Source organism: Mastigoproctus giganteus, chromosome 4, assembly GCF_048544385.1.
Source record: "Mastigoproctus giganteus isolate SK-2022 chromosome 4, ASM4854438v1, whole genome shotgun sequence".
NCBI lineage: Eukaryota > Metazoa > Arthropoda > Arachnida > Uropygi > Thelyphonidae > Mastigoproctus > Mastigoproctus giganteus.
Window position 1 is genome coordinate 191,048,867 of NC_143578.1, and position 16,206 is coordinate 191,065,072.

At 35.0% G+C, this 16,206-nt stretch overlaps 1 protein-coding gene across 1 annotated transcript in view; it reads right to left on the bottom strand.

Moving 5' to 3' along the window:
* Positions 1 to 2,322: 2,322 nt before the first annotated feature.
* LOC150087282 (uncharacterized) overlaps positions 2,323 to 16,206 on the bottom strand; it is a 61,735-nt gene continuing 47,851 nt past the window's right edge. The window contains exons 2-3 of the mRNA XM_090372435.1: positions 5,979 to 6,103; positions 2,323 to 2,482 (exon numbers count right to left, since the gene is read on the bottom strand). Coding sequence (XP_090228561.1) covers positions 2,463 to 2,482; positions 5,979 to 6,103 — 145 coding nt within the window. The 3' untranslated portion in view covers positions 2,323 to 2,462. The remainder of the gene's footprint in view (positions 2,483 to 5,978; positions 6,104 to 16,206) is intronic.

Consider the following 16,206-nt stretch of genomic DNA (forward strand, 5'->3'; position numbering starts at 1 on the left):
CTGAATACAAAGAAATTTTTATTCAATTTAAAAATTTTTAATTTTCATTTAAACTGCTAATAGATACAAAACTTTTTATTGCATATTTGCATAGAGATTTTAGCTATATATTAATGCAATGTGTAGAAATAATAATAATAAAGAAAAAAATGTTACAGGTAAGGACCTTTTTATAGAATGATTGTGTTTCAGACTGATTTATGATTTTTTAATGGAAGGAATTTCACACATCTTTCACAAAAGATTTTAATAGCTAAACAGAGCAGATTTTTTCTGATATTTAGAAGGGCTGAAATCAGACAGTTAATGAAAAGTTACTGGCCTGGTCTCAAAGGTTATAATCTTCCCAGATTACAATTTTAAGAGAAACTAAAAAATTATAATTCTTACTGATTGTGTAAAACAAGTTTAAGTATTACAGAATTTCAATTTCAGCAGAGTTTGGTATACAGGAGGAGAGAAAGGATTTCAACTAGATAAGAGATTAATACAGAATTATTTTGTTATTTTTAATTTCAACCAACATATATACAGAGCTTCAAGATCAGGCATTAGCAGTAATAAAGTAAACTGCAATTTCATGTAACTATGTGACAGCTAATAACAAAATTGTCAGAAAAACAATAGTGTGGTCTCAGCAATTAGCAGTTTAATCAGTGTTTCCCAAACTGGGGTCAGTAGACCAGCTCCCGGGGGGGCCGGCAAAATGGACCCTCTAGAATTGATCACATTATTCATTCTATGTATAGCAAAATTGATGATAAATCAGTGTCTAGCTAAGCTTCTTCAGAGAGAGACTTAGACTTCAGGAATGGTCAGAAAAATGGCAGCTATGCTTTAATCCAGTGGTTTTCAACCTTTATTTAATAACGGCATCCCTAAGTAATTTATTTTGCGGCACCCCCTACCATATTGTACACTGTTTTATAATGAAATAAACATAAATTTTAAAAAATAATAAGTTTAAGTAACTTAAACCCAAATTACATGGCACCCCTGAAATGTTGTTGCGGCACCCTAAAGTGCCGTGGCACCCCGGTTGAAAACCACTGATTTAATCCAACAAAGTTTAAGGTATTACACCTGGGAAACAGTAATCCCAAAATAACTTATTGACTTGGTGGAGTTCAACTAAAACCAGTACTGGAGGAAAGGGACTTGGGTGTTACGATACGGTCAGACATGAAATTCTCTGAGCATTGTAAACAGGGTGCAAGGAAGGCCCATGGTGTCCTATTGATGATCTATCGAACTTTTGTAAGTAGAGATAGGGATGTGATAAGGCTTTTGTTAGACCACACTTGAAATACTGTGTTCAAGTATGGAGACTGCACCTAAAGAAAGACATCGAGCTTCTTGAAAGGGTGCAAAGATGGGTAACTCGCCTGGTGAGATCGGCAAAATGGCGTCCTTATGAAGAAAGATTTCGAATATGTGGGTTGCAGAGTTTGGAAACTAGACACCTTAGAGGAGATTTGATTGAGGTGTTTAAGGCTCTGAAATGAATGAGGATGAAATTTTCAAGATTATAAATGATGCTAGAACCAGGGGACATAAATTCGAGTTACGGGCGGAAATGTTTAGATTGGACCAGGAAGTTTTATTTTAGCCAGTGAGCTATAAATTACTGGAATAAGTTGCCTACATTTGGTTGCCTGTTTGGGAAATTCAAAGTTGCAATAAGTTGCCTGTTTGGGAAATTCAAAAGGTCATCTGGATAGTACCTTTGGGTTAGGGAAGCGCATAGGATACGTTTAATTTCCTTTTCTTTTATTAATTATTTTTATTTTATAATTTGTTTTATTCATTTTTTTTTGGGTGGTGCAGCATAAGCCATAGGCTTTCTTGCACCATGCGGCCATTACTAATACTAATACTAAATAAAGTTATTATTATATACTTATACAAAAACGAGAGAGAGAGAGGAATCTGCAAACTTTTTAATTTTTAAAGGGGTCCATAGATCTCTGAAGTTTGGGAACCACTGCTTTAAATGATTGGCCATTCAAATCTAACAACAATTGCATAGTTATGAGCCTCTTGTTATGTCATTTGGGGATCATTAGACTTATGTTAGGAACCACATACAACTTTAAGTTGTCTAAGATCTGCTTTAAGGGTTTGCAAAAGGCATGTCTCTATTTAACGATAAATGGTGTCCAAAAGTAAGATATCAACTTCCTATTTCAAAATGAATCAAATACAGAAAATAAAGCAAAAGTTCAGTTTCTCGGTTAATTTCTGTGCTAATTTAATCCCTGTCATTTTACAAAAAATGACAAAAAAAAAAAAAAAAAACTTTCTTGAAAAGAAAACATACAATCCAGACAGTAAGACAATTTATTACACAACTGCTTTACTATAATGAATAAACTCTTATATGTGCAATGACTACATATGTGGTTGTTACCATTTTTTTCTTTGCCATAAAACTGCTACCTTAAAATTAAGTTAATCTTCACTTAGGAAGTTCCTTCTGCTCCTAAAATGGAAGGTAAAAAACATTAACAATATTAAAAAAAAAAAAAAAAATTTAAAAAAAAAAAATCACTGTTTGATAAGTGGTCATACTTTTGCTGAGAAAGTATTTTCTCTTGACTTTTACTCTGAATGATTATTAAAAAGTCTAAGTAAAAGTAGTGTTTTTTTGGACTGACTTTTTAATAAAATTCATTAAAAAAGTGCTTTTTATATACACTTCTGCTTAGAATGCCAAACAGACCAAAAATATATTGACAAAGTACATATTTTACTGTTTTATATTACAGCAGAATTTTTTATTGCACTCTGAATTTATCATCCAAAGAGGTAGCTAACAAACTGCATTTTGCAGAGTTTTGTTAGCTAGCTCTTAGGAGTTGTTTAGGTGACTATAAATGCTGACTGGTGTGTAAAGTGTAAAAAAATTGGACATTGTTATTTATGGCACAATTTAATTTCTCAAGGCAAAATTTTCTTATCTAATAGTTTTTCTTAGACTGGCATTAAAGGACTAAGCACAACACAAAGCTGAGTGTAATACAAGGCGCCACTCTATACAGTTTTATGGCAAACTATGCCACAAAAATAAAAAGAGCATATTATCAAGAGGAAACAGCAATAAACAAGCACAAAGAATAAATATAACTATTCTTAAAAAAAAAAAATTCACTACAAATGGCATGGCACTGTCCAGGAACATTCAAAGACACAGAATTGATATTTTTAGTTTAAATTAAAAAATTATGTACCTAGTACCCTGTGCAAGAAAAATACAAATGAGGTACTGCTATGTTTGTATGCATACCAAAAAAGGGAAAAGAATAGAAACAATATGTGCTCTGCATTAGTCCATGCTTTAGACTGTACCATACTGTACAAAACATTTGAGTGTAATTTATTGTTTTTATGTTACTATTCTGATATTCCTGTGCTATACCATACCAGCAGTAAAATATTTCTAAAGTTAATAAATGTAATAAAAAAATTTTTATGCATTATTATTTGTTGTAGCATTTTCTTGTGTTTTCAGAAAACATCAACTTTTGAAGTGAAACTTCTTTAGACATGCTCCAGGAAGTTTTGAGATAGGAGTAACTTGCATTCGTAGATTGACAAAAATCACAACGAAAATGTGACAGCAAACTTATCATATTAGGCTGAATGCACCAGTTCTTGTCCGATCACCGAAGTTTAGCAGTGTTAGGCCTGGTTAGTAATTAAGTAATTAAGAGGGTGAAATGTATGAAAATTTATTTTGTTTCTGTGTTCTGAAACTGTGTTCTCTTATCTCCAACGTAAAAATACCCGTCCCAACTCTTCTACAGAGCGGTTTGGTCTATCGCATCTCTTGCCGTGACTGCACCAGCTGCTACTTTGGAGAGACTGGACGTCGACTCGAGAAACGTCTCTCAGAACATAAAAGGGCAATCCGTTTGGCAGATGTAGAACACTCAGCTATCGCCGAGCATGTCTGGACAACCCGCCACGACATCGACCCACACCGTGATGTCGTGGTTGTGGACAGGTCCCACCATTACCTAAAGCGCACCTGGTTGGAATCGTTAAATATAAAATGGTCGGATGCCTCTTTGAACAGGAACAGTGGTTGCCAAGTTAACCCCATCACAGAGGCAGTAATTCTATCCATAGACAAACGCTGGCCACATCACCACCATATGTCACAGCCACAAACATCAACAAACAATTAACCACGCGCCTCACGCACCATCCTGGAAGTGCACATCTCTATTTCAACTGCCATTTATGTATTCAATCTGAAGAAGGCTGCATCCCAGCCGAAAGCTTATTAATTTGTGATTATGTTTAGTTTGCTCTGAGAAACAAAATAAATTTTCATAATGAATCCAGAGCACGTAGGCCTTTTTTACTAGGGTGAAGTGTAGTTGGCTTTTTGTCTTCCTTTCTTTTTAATTGGTAAGGTAATAAAGTGTAAATCTGTGCTTTATATCTTTACTTTTATATAACCTGTGGATGATATTCCTCCTATTTTCACTTATTAGAATCACCATTAATAGAACTAAAATTCAATTTGTAAATGTGATCACAATGACTGCTGTTTACTACATAATGTATAGCGAATGGTATTTTGTTATAGTGTCCATTTTGCTTTCTTGTATCACATGCCACTACTACTACTACAGTGAATCAGTCATAAAGCAGGGGTCCTCTGTAGTGAGTGTTGTAAGGCATATAGCGTGCATACACATGCAATGCATTCATGGATTGACAAAAATCACCAAGAAAATGCGACACAAAATGATTCACCTCCCCTGCCATTGTTATTTGATTTTTTTTTAGGAGCATTGGCAACTAAGGCTGTATTGCTCCGGGGATATGCGGTGGCCATTCCTTGACCTTTCCGCATCCTCCATATTTGGTGGTCATGGGCTCGAACCCCGGTCTGATCAAGAAGTGTGTGCTACGCACTGCTGCTCCCGCCCACCTGGCTATGGAGGCACCCTTCCCCCACCGTTGTACCACATACCAGCCATGAGTGACACATAACTCAATCAGTACCCCTACTGATTGCGTCATGCTATTTTTGAAGTGAAACTTCTTTAGGCATGCCCCAGGCAGTTTTCACAGGAGTAACTTGCATCCGTGGATTGACAAAAAATTTCAACAAAAATGTGATACAAAATGAAATACATAGCAGTGATGCATGATGCAATCAGTACTCCTACAGCACAGCCAGTGTTTTGAAAACCAAAATATTTCTTTTGTCATTCTCTACCATATTTCATAAAAAAATTATAATTGAACATGTCAAAGACTAACAGTGAGCACTGTAAGGTGTATAGAGCATGTATACGTGTAATGCAACCACCTCCATTGAGTGCAAAGGAGAGATCTGGAAAAAAACTTTGTAACAAACTTGTAAAACAATTGTAAAATGTTAAACTACTGTAACATTGAAATAATAAACATTTCTAAAGAAGTTTCACTTAACTTCTGCTATACATGCTCAGCACACACACACACAATTTTTTCTTTTCCAAAAATAACTCAGACCACTGGGTTTAGTAGCTTTGAAAGTAAATCTGTACCTAAGGGGTTAATTAATCAGTAAAAAAAAAAATAATAATAAAATAATAAATAAATGAAATTAAAAAAAAAAAAAAACATTTTTGTGATAAAAATATGCTTTCAAACCAAATCTCTGTATAAACATTTTTACTTTTGTAGGATGTATTTTCTAATTTTATTTGCTTTTGACTTAAATTTGATTTTAATCAATATCCAAGAAGTAAATAATGCAAAATTGCTGCTTCTATATGTTAAACAATTCCAGTAAAATTTATCAGACAAAATTCCAATACAATAAAATTATTTGTTCACCTTAAGAAATTTGTTATGAGATTTTACTGTATATAAAAAAAAAAAAAAAAAAAACAAAGATGTGATTAAAAAGAACATAATACATTACCAATTGCTATCAACAGACAGTATTCTAAAATGTAAATTGTATTACTCACTTTGTGGTTTACCATCTTTCCAAATAGTCTGCTTCACATTTGAAGTTCTTAAACTGTCTTGTCGAAATTCTGGTTTTAGAGCTTTTCGTACAAGTTTTGCAGCAATTGCAGAAAACTGCACATAACTAGAAAAAAATAAAATAATAAAATAAAAATATTAAGCACTTTTCAAAACAGACTGCTGCCAAAACTGGAACAGAGTGTCATTAGGGGCAAGTTACTGCTATGGATAAAGGGATAGTTAAACAGGAGAATGCAGGGAGTTATCGATGCAAAGAGTTTTCGATACAGAGGTTATCAATGGGTACTCCTCTTCATGGACTAATGTTAATAGTGAAGTTACCCCATGCCTATTGTTTCAATATTATTAATGATACAGATCACAGTATACCAGGATTAATGTCCAAGTTTGCAGATGACAAAACTTAGCAGGGTGGTTAATGACAGTAATCACGATGTGCTACAAGGTCTAGAAAAAATAGGCAGATAGATTAAAGTGGGAAATGAAGTTTAACACTGACAAATGCAAGGTTTTGCATTTGTCAGCAATGCAAAACCTAATCCTTGGATTAAAATACCTAACATTTGTTCCCCTAACCAAGCTCATTGCCACCTTACTCTGTACCCACTCCAGCAGATCTACATCCTAAAATCAGGCCTTCAGACCTTTATGCAGTACTCAAAATGTGCTCTGACCATTGCCTTATAAAATGGAATAACCACCTCCTTATCCCTACTACTAGCAAAATTCTTGTATATCATTGACAAAACCACAAGAGCTCTCCTGGCAGTCTATCTGCATTGCTCAGAGAACTTCATATCTGACTGAACAATTAACCCAAAGTCTTTCATTTTCACTGCCGAGTGTAGTACCAGATAGCTAGTATGTTAATCTGGGATTACTGCTAACCATACGCAGTACTTTGCATTTGTCAATGCTAAACCGCGATTGTCATTTCTCAACCCAACTGCCTAATATTATTTTCTAGATCTTGTTGCAGTAGCATACTGTCATTAACCATTCTGCTAACCTTTGTATCATCAGCAAATTTAGACATTAAGCCAGATATATACCTTCATCAATATATTAATAAATGCAGAAAACAATGGGCCCAACACAAAACTTTGGGGGACTCCACCGATAACATTATCCCACAAAGAGAAGTGTCCACTGATAAAAGACACTGATAATGTATTTTCCTGCTCAACAATCCCTTTATCCATAGTAGCAATTTGCCCTTAATGTTAAACTGCTCTAATTTATACAGCAGTCCATTATATTCAAGTATCAAAAGCTTTCCTGAAATCCAGTATATTAGGCACTTCCGTGGCCAGGTGGGCAGGAGCAGCAGTGCGTAGCACACACTTCTTGATTAGACCGTGGTTCGAGCCCGTCACCACCAAATACAGAGGATGCGAAAAGGTCAAGGGAATAACCGCTGCATATTCCCGGAGAAATATGGCCTTAGTTGCCAATGCTCCTTAAAAAAAAAAAAAAAAACCCCAAACCAGTATATGATATCAAAATTATTTTTTTGTATCCAGTTCCTTTGTTACTGTATCATAGTATCCAATCAAATTGGTCAGACAAGATTTCCCCATTGACAAACCCAGGCTGTGACTGCATGTATTACTGCACTCCTGTCTAAAGAGTCCTGCATTACTTCTTTAATTAGTAAATAAGTTAAGCTAACAGGTCTGTAATTACTCATCAATCTCTGATCCCACCCTTTGTGAACTGGGGATACAATCACACATCTCCAGTCCACAGGGATTTCCCCTGAATATAAGGATAGACTCATAATGAGTACAGGTTTGCTTACCTCCTTTGCTGCCTCTCTTAATATAACTAGATGGATCTTATCCAACCCAGGTGCCTTTCTTACATTTAACTTTAGCAATTTCTCTTCCGCTTTCCTCTTCTCTTTCAAAATCATTTAGCTCCTTGGTAGCATTTGATAAACTTATTCTTCATGTGTGAATGTAGATGTAAAATATTTATTTAGCTTGTCAGCAACCTAAGCAGGATCATCAACAGTTGAATCGTCAATATCAAGTGGACCACTGTTATCCATCCTCTTCCTTGTATTGTTTACAAAAGTAAAGAAGTTTTGCTGTTTTTCTTTGCATTCTTTGCCAAAGAATTCTCAATCTGTCCAGGCTTGCCTAAACTCTTGACTGCAGACTAGTTTATATCAACTAGTCTTCCTTATCACCTGATGGTTGGTTGATTTAGAAATTTCTTAGGCACATCGGGAACTATGGCAATAGTGCGCCAATTATCACCTGATAATTTATATGCATCCCATGCAATTTTTCTTCTCTGCAACAAGCCTCAGATCATCTGACATTCATTTAGATCTTAGCATTCAATGGTATTTCTTAGTTGGCAAGTTAAATCTCCTAAATTAATATCCTTCACCACTACTGCCAACATTTATGTTTGTTTACATTCATATCTTTTATAGCTTTTTTTTTTTTTTTTTTTTCAGTGCACTTGCTATCATAATATACTATATTCCAACTTGCAGTATAGTTGTAAATAGAACATTATTTTCTAATTTTTAATCTGACCAGGTCTTTTCTTCTCCCATTAGAATCATCAACACTGCTCAGTTGTTTCCTCCAATATAAACATTTTGAGATGAGTATGATTACATAATTCACAAGTTAGGATTCAAGAGGGCTATGGTACTGGAATTTAACAAAAACTACTTGACAGTGCCATCATTGCTATATAAAATCACATGGAAGTATGCATCATCTAACAAAATATGCTCTAAAAGGCTTTGAATTGATTGACTAAGCTCAAAGTTGATGCATCCATCCTCTTAACTACACACATCAGAAACATAAATTCAGGTTGAGGAAGGATGGTTGTAGGATAGTTTTCCGGAATTTGCCTTTAGACAGCAGGTATTTGATTGCTACAACAAACTTCCTTCTTGTGTTGCACAGGTGAGTAGTTTGAATAAATTCGAGGAAGAAATACAAAAACTATTAGAGGGAATGGACAGATGATAAGGAGGCATTTATTTATTTATTTTTATTTTTTTGACTGATACTGTATGAGCTTGATTTCTTGCATCATTTGCCATTACTTATATTAATGTTTGTTTCAATTTAAATGTTTCATTTTTAATAATTTTACTTCTTTTACAAAGTGATTGTGAGACTATTGACAGAATTCGATTTGCATAATTAAATTATAAATTATGGAGATTTTTCCTAAATTATTTAAAGAAAAATATCAATTTTGCACATGTGCTGAAGTGGAATTTACTGAAAGAGGAAAATACCATTAGGAGTAAAGGGGAGAGTTTTTGCTTTCATAAAAGGTGACTACAGCGATCTGAGAGTTTTTAAATTCTATACAGTGGGACCAATGGATGTTGTTAAAAACAGCAAATTCTAAATTGGAAGCATTCAAAGAATTAATCTTGGAAGCTACTAGGCTTTTCATATCAACTAAGAAATACTGTTCAAGGTTTAGTCCTAAATGGATATCAGATGAACTAATGAGACATGTGACAGAGAAGAAATATGCATGGGATACATATAAATTAACAGGTGACACAGAAGCCTATGGTAGACATAAGTTGGTCTGTAATCAAGTCACTAAGGAGGTTAGGCAGGCAAAGGCTGATGAGAAGTCCTTGGCAAAGGATGCAAAAAAAAAAACAAAAAACAGCAAAGATTCTTTACCTATGTAACCTCTAGAAGGAAAAGGATGAATCAGATTGGTCCAATAGATATATTAATGGTTCAACTGTTGGTGATCCTGCTCAGGTAGCTGGAAAACTGAAGGGTATTTTGCATTTACATATGAGGATTTATTCAGAGCGGAGAATGCCAGAGGTATATTAAACTCTGGCAGTGAGCTAAATGATTTTGTAATAACAGAGCAGAAATTGTTGAAAATAAACATAAGAAAGGCACCTGGGGTGGATAGGATCTATCCAGCTACATTAAAAGAGGCAGCAAAGGAGGCAAGCAAACCCTTAGCCATTAATTATGCAAGCTTCCTTGGACTCAGGGAAGGTATCCATGGACTGGAGATGTGCAAGTGACCCCAATTCACAAAAGCGGATCAAAGGGTGACAAGTAATTACAGACCTGTTAGTTTAACTTCTGTTCGAGGGAATTAATGGAGACACTGGTTAAAGAAGCACTGCAGGATCATCTAGACAAGGTTTCAGTTATAGTTGGATACAGCATGGGTTTGCTAAGGGGAAGTCTTGTCTGACCAATTTGATTGGATACTATGATGTGGTCATAAAGGAACTGGATGCAAAGAATAATTTTGATATCATATACTTGGATCTTAGGAAGGCTTTTGATACTGTTGCACATGGAAGACTGCTATACAAATTGGAGCAGTGTGGTATTAAGGGCAAGTTGCTGCTATAGATAAAAAGTGATGGTTCAGTGGGAGAAGACAGAGTGGTAGTCAACATACACTGCTCTTCGTGGACTAATGTTATTAGTGGAGTCCCTGGGATTCAGTGTTGGGTCCATTGTTGTTTTCTGTATTTTTTAATGATATTGATGAAGGTATATCAGGCTTAATGTCTAAGTCTACAGATGATATAATGGTTGGCAGGGTTGTTAATGACCCCAATGACAGTATGCTACTACAACAGGATCTATAAAAAAGTTGAGCAGATGGGTTGAGAGGAGGCAACTGAAGTTTAACATTGACAAATATAAAGTACTGCACATGGGTAGCACTAACCCCAGAGTAATGTATCAACTGTGGTACTACACTCAGGGTGGCAGAGAATGAAAAGGACCTGGAGGTAAATGTGCAGTCAGATTTGAAGTTTTCTGAGCAGTGCAGACAGTCTATAAAGAGTAGCTCATTGTTTCTTGTCAATGATATATGGGAATTTTTCTAGCAGGGATAAGGTGATTATCTCCTTCTATAAGGCAATGGTCAATCCACACCTTGAGTACTGTATACATGTCTGGAGGCCTCATTTTAGGAAGGATGTAGAGCTGCTGGAACGAGTACAGAGAAGGGCAACAAGATTAGTGAATGGAACAAAGGGTTGCTCTTACAAAGAAAGGCTTAAGTTTTGCAAATTACAGTGTCTGGAGACTAGGCACCTGCGAAGTAGGGCTTACAATACCGAGATCCCGGTCATTTTTTTCCCGGGAATTCAAATCCTGGTATTGATACAAAAATACTGTTTTTTTGGTACTAATTTAAAAAATAATTATCCATGATTTATTCACATAAAGGTTATAAAATCAACAACAATAAATAATTAATACTGCTGAATTTGCAAATGAGGGATCATTACGCACAGTACAAATGCAACGGAAACCTGAAAACGTCATGAAATTATAAGATATAAAATCTTATAAATATATTTCTCTTAGTAAGTATAGTGTGTGTGGAAGTAAAACACTTAAGGAATAATGAAACCATCATTATGGAAATATTTCCATTAATGGCAGTAAGCCTGGTAGTGCAATTAAGGAATATGGTGAACAATCAGTGGTGAGCTACAATATGCTCGCGAGAGTCCATTTTATTTTTTTAAAAAATTTGCGAGCCCATTGTTGAGACAATCATTTATTTTACAAATGAAATCCTGAATGCAATCATTGAATATCCAAAGCCGAAACTATGGTGGGGTGAGTGGGACCGCCATTCTCATCATTTTAATGGGAAATCGACCAGTTGAATTTTAAAATTGCTTCATTTTTGATTTTATTACAGTTGGATCTCTGTTTAACCAACTTCTTTATAGCAATTTTTTAAAAATTCCTCTTAATAATTACATTTAAATAGTTTCCATTGAACAAAGAAAATTTCCATGTAACGAACGGATTAGGAGAGAATTTTGTATGCATTATTCTCACCTCTGGCCTTTAGGTAATTAGAAAGTGTAAGAGTGAAAGGATTACTGTTTCACAATGTTAGTGGTGTCCCAAAAACCTATGCAATCACATATCAAGGTCGCACTAGTCAATATGCTTTTCAGTCAGAAGATTAAGAAGATTCCTGACATGGGTAATAGCTTCTGGTCTACCTGCGATTTGGTTCCTCTTTACCCCGGCAAACAGGATATGTTTTTCGGATTAGTGAATGATCCACGCCTTCCAGTAAATTTCTCCTGTTTAAGTTTACATGGTCACAGTAGCTGAATATCCGTGTGATTCCGACATTTTGCACAGTATTCAAAGAACTAGTGACAGCTAGTTCTTTGAATAGTTCCTCTTTTTTTTTTTTTTTTTTGTTAGTTGTTGGTGCATCGGCTTCTGTGGCCATAATGCACCTCCCAAAGTTTTTGCATTTTACTCTAATCCAAGCCCGGGGTGGGATTCAAACCCGCAACCTTTGGGTTGCCAGGCAAGCATTTTACCCACCTGGCTAGCCCGATCGGCAATAGTTCCTCTACGTTGCTACTAGACCTGAAAAGGTCTAGTAGCAACGTAGAGGAACTATTGAGATATATATGAGAGAAAATATATTGCTACTAGACCTTTTCAGGTCTAGTAGCAATGTAGAGGGGGGGGGGGGGGCACTGACGCAACTAAGATATTACATATACTTTACAAAGATGAAATGTTGGCAGATTTTAAAACTTCGTTGAGGCTTTCACTATGCAGAAAATGTTCTAAAATATAATGGCATACAGGCAATAATTAAAAAAAAAAAAAAAACTATCACCAATCTCCAAAAAACTAGCGTGAATTAAGGATGATTGCTAAAGAACTTGATGTGGAAACTATAAAGATTGTTCAGGCCACAATGGGCAGCCTGTAGCTTGCGGACGGCAATTGCAGGTTGGAGGAATTATCCCGCTTTATGCAAATATTCCGGATTATTAAATCTACTTTTATATCTGGAATTTCTTAATGATTTAGCACTAATGATCGACATCCTGCACTCTTACCTTTCAGTAGCTTTACAGAATCACTGTGATAAAAGCAGATAAATTAATTATTCAAACTATCAACGCTATTGCTAATTTGAAAAATTCTGAACGTAAAATTGAGAGCATGTTGAAGTGAAAAGAATTTGAAGGAATCAAAATAGAAAGTAAGAATACATTTAAAAGAATTACCTCTGACAAGTCGTTAATGCAACAGAGTAATTTGAAATTAAATAAAGAAAATAATGATACTATCGACGACGAGGAATTGAAAGAATTTTAAACGCATGCTATGCAAAATTGTGGAATATATAAATCTTTCGACTCTGTGGCAAGACGGTGAAAACCAAATGAGAAATTTAAGTTTTCTGATAATGATTTTTGAGATTTTGTCAAAGACAGTTTATCTTTAAAATCAAGTGAAATTCCCTTTTCAATTAAGAAAGCCAGAAATATCTTTGAAACCACTGCGATTAGCAGTGCTGAAGCTGAGCGAGCTTTCAGCGTAATGAGTAAATGAATCATGTTGACAATTAAACACGCTGCAGATTATGATGACCATACATCTAAATGGAAAACCATTGCTTAAATTTTATCTGGATCGTTATGTCAACTCATTCCTCTGTATTGAGGAATGATTTGACGTAATTTCATAATTTGCACATAACTATTGAGCAAAGCAGAAGATCAACAACAAATATTAATAAAGAAATAAATTGTATATGGCAATTTTTAGAATAAATTTTTCTTGAATATTTGCATAATGATTTTTTTTTTCATGTAATCTGTGATTTTTGTGTACTTTTTCTAGAATAGTGTGTTTTTTCATGAAATATCTGTTTTTATATTGTGTAATATTTTGTGATAGTTTTTATGTTAATTGTGATATGGGGAAATATTTCATGTTATTTTTTATTCACAATATTAAAGTTCTGTCATAAAAAAATTGTATCCATTACATTTCCCTAGTTGTTAAAAAAAAAGATGAATAAAACAGTTGTGTGTGTGCCGTGCTCGTTGGTAGATGGGTTATGTGAAACATCCTTCGCATTTCTTTTGAGTATTTTGATTTGTATATATTGATTACAAAATAAGAGCTTTTGTATTGTAAATATTTTATTGATCATTCACAAATTTTCATAATTTCTGGAAGATGATATAATAGATTTATGATAACTAAAGTAACAGATGTATACCTGCGACTGCAACGTATCTAAATGTCTCTGGAAAACAGCGTCGATTGAAGTACCAATTTTGTAGTTGAAATGGCATACATAGCTGTTAAGGGTACCTAACAATGGAATGTAACAAAAATGCGAGACGAAAAAAAGAAATTGTTGACAAATATTTGTATCGTTGCAATCATACTTACTGCAATAGTATTTCAGGAATACGATTATGACATCATACTATTAAAAAATTCTAAAAAGAACTCCGGACACTATCGGATCCAGGTATTATCATAAGGGGAGGCATGATGACCAGATTTTAAAGTTTTTTTTTTTTTTTCAGATAGACCTAGGAAAGTTACACATATACACTTATGTACATGGTTAAGGGATAATAAGCCCCATCTGTCCACCCTCCTAAATCCACCCGACTTATCATACCAGTCAAGAAAAATGTGTTGTGCTCTAATCACACTACTTTAGTGCGAGTGTGGGAAGTGCCCCTGGTGGAAGCTGCAGATGATGTCACTTCAGTGACCGATCAAATTTACTCAGTAGAAAGTCAGATAAACTGCGAGCCCATTGTTAAAATATTTACAGCTTACCACTGTGAACAACGGTATGGTGGGTGTGGAAGGGTTAAAATTAAAAGCTTCTGAACAATAGTTGAATCCCTCTATTACACTGCTACTTGAGGATGCGACAACTGGTGCATTTTGAGAAAGGGTGTTGGTATGGAGCAGTTCAAAGGAATTGTGAACAGGTGATCTTGAGGTAAAAGATCAAAGCTTTAAATTAGATATGTAAAATTTTTTTTTTATGTACCGTGCATGGGTTTCACCATGGGTTAGTACCGTGCATGGGTTTCACCACAAAATACGTGTCTATACACATATTTACGTATCTAATTTATACATGTAAATAAAGAAGGAAATAAATAAGGTGATTGCGCTAAAATAGGGGGTTTGTGGTTGTTGTTCGGAAGGGTTGCAGACTTCCAATGTTAGTTCTGGGTTCAGTTCGGGTCCGGGAGTGTCCAGCAGTGAAGGGTTCTGCTGGGCATGTTCCAATGCTAGAAGTCAATCCGGAAGTTGAATAACAAGTCAGTCAGATAGTGCCCTGGCTTCTACTACTGCTGTGGTAATTTCCTTCAGTATTAACAATGAACTGTTCTCGAAATCCCGAAATAAGACAGTACTGGAAGAGCTGTACAGCAGAGATGCAGAGTTCAACTAAGAGAGCGAGCGAGAGAGAGACATCACCGTACTCCGTGGAAGGAACCAGCACAAAGGAATCCCACCGTGAAAGAAAAGGAAGGCAAGTCCTCTGAACTGTGTTGTTTTGGAAATGGTACTTAGATAAAGTGGGAGATTATTTTAGAGTATGTTGAAGTTGAAGAAACACAAGAAATAAGGAAATGTTTAGTATTGAGTTGGTTTATTGGTTAAAGTTGCAAAGAAAATTGATATTGCTAAAGGGAGATTACATGGAATTGTTAGTATTAAGTTAGCGACTTATGGATTGCTGTTGTGAAGAGAATTGATATTGGTGATTAAGAGAAATATGAGGAAGTGATTAAGATTGAATTAGTTTAATGTTTGAAGCTTGGAGAGAGAGATTATTAATTGAGAGAAATTTTATGGAAATGATAGCATATATTAACAGATTAAATAAGAAAAATGAATAGATTAGATGTAAATGAACACCAGTTATGTATTGCAAGTAATTTGTAGGATAAATGAGTTTTGTTTTATATTTATGTCATTGCTCTTGAGAAACTGACAGCTCGCATATAATATATATATACTTGTAGGGAGGAAATATCCCTCAGGCTCCTGGAAATTCTCATTTTTTAATGCAGTCAGGTAGCTTGTGGGGCTTAATGCTTGAGGGGAGCTGCTGTACAAAAATCATAACAATGGCCACTGATGGCAATACTAAGGTACAGGGAAATAAAAATTAATAAATAAATAACCCTCCCCACAACTTGGATTTGGTTTCCTCATCAAGCTTAACCATCAGATCCTTTCTTTCGTTAATAAGCATATAGTGCCATAAAAAGTCAAAAGGGAAATTTTTTATTTTTGATAACAAGAAAATAATTTTTTGAAGATGAGAATAAGGGGGGAGGGGTGTTAAACTGCAACTCTTGTACTACTATCTCAGTACAAA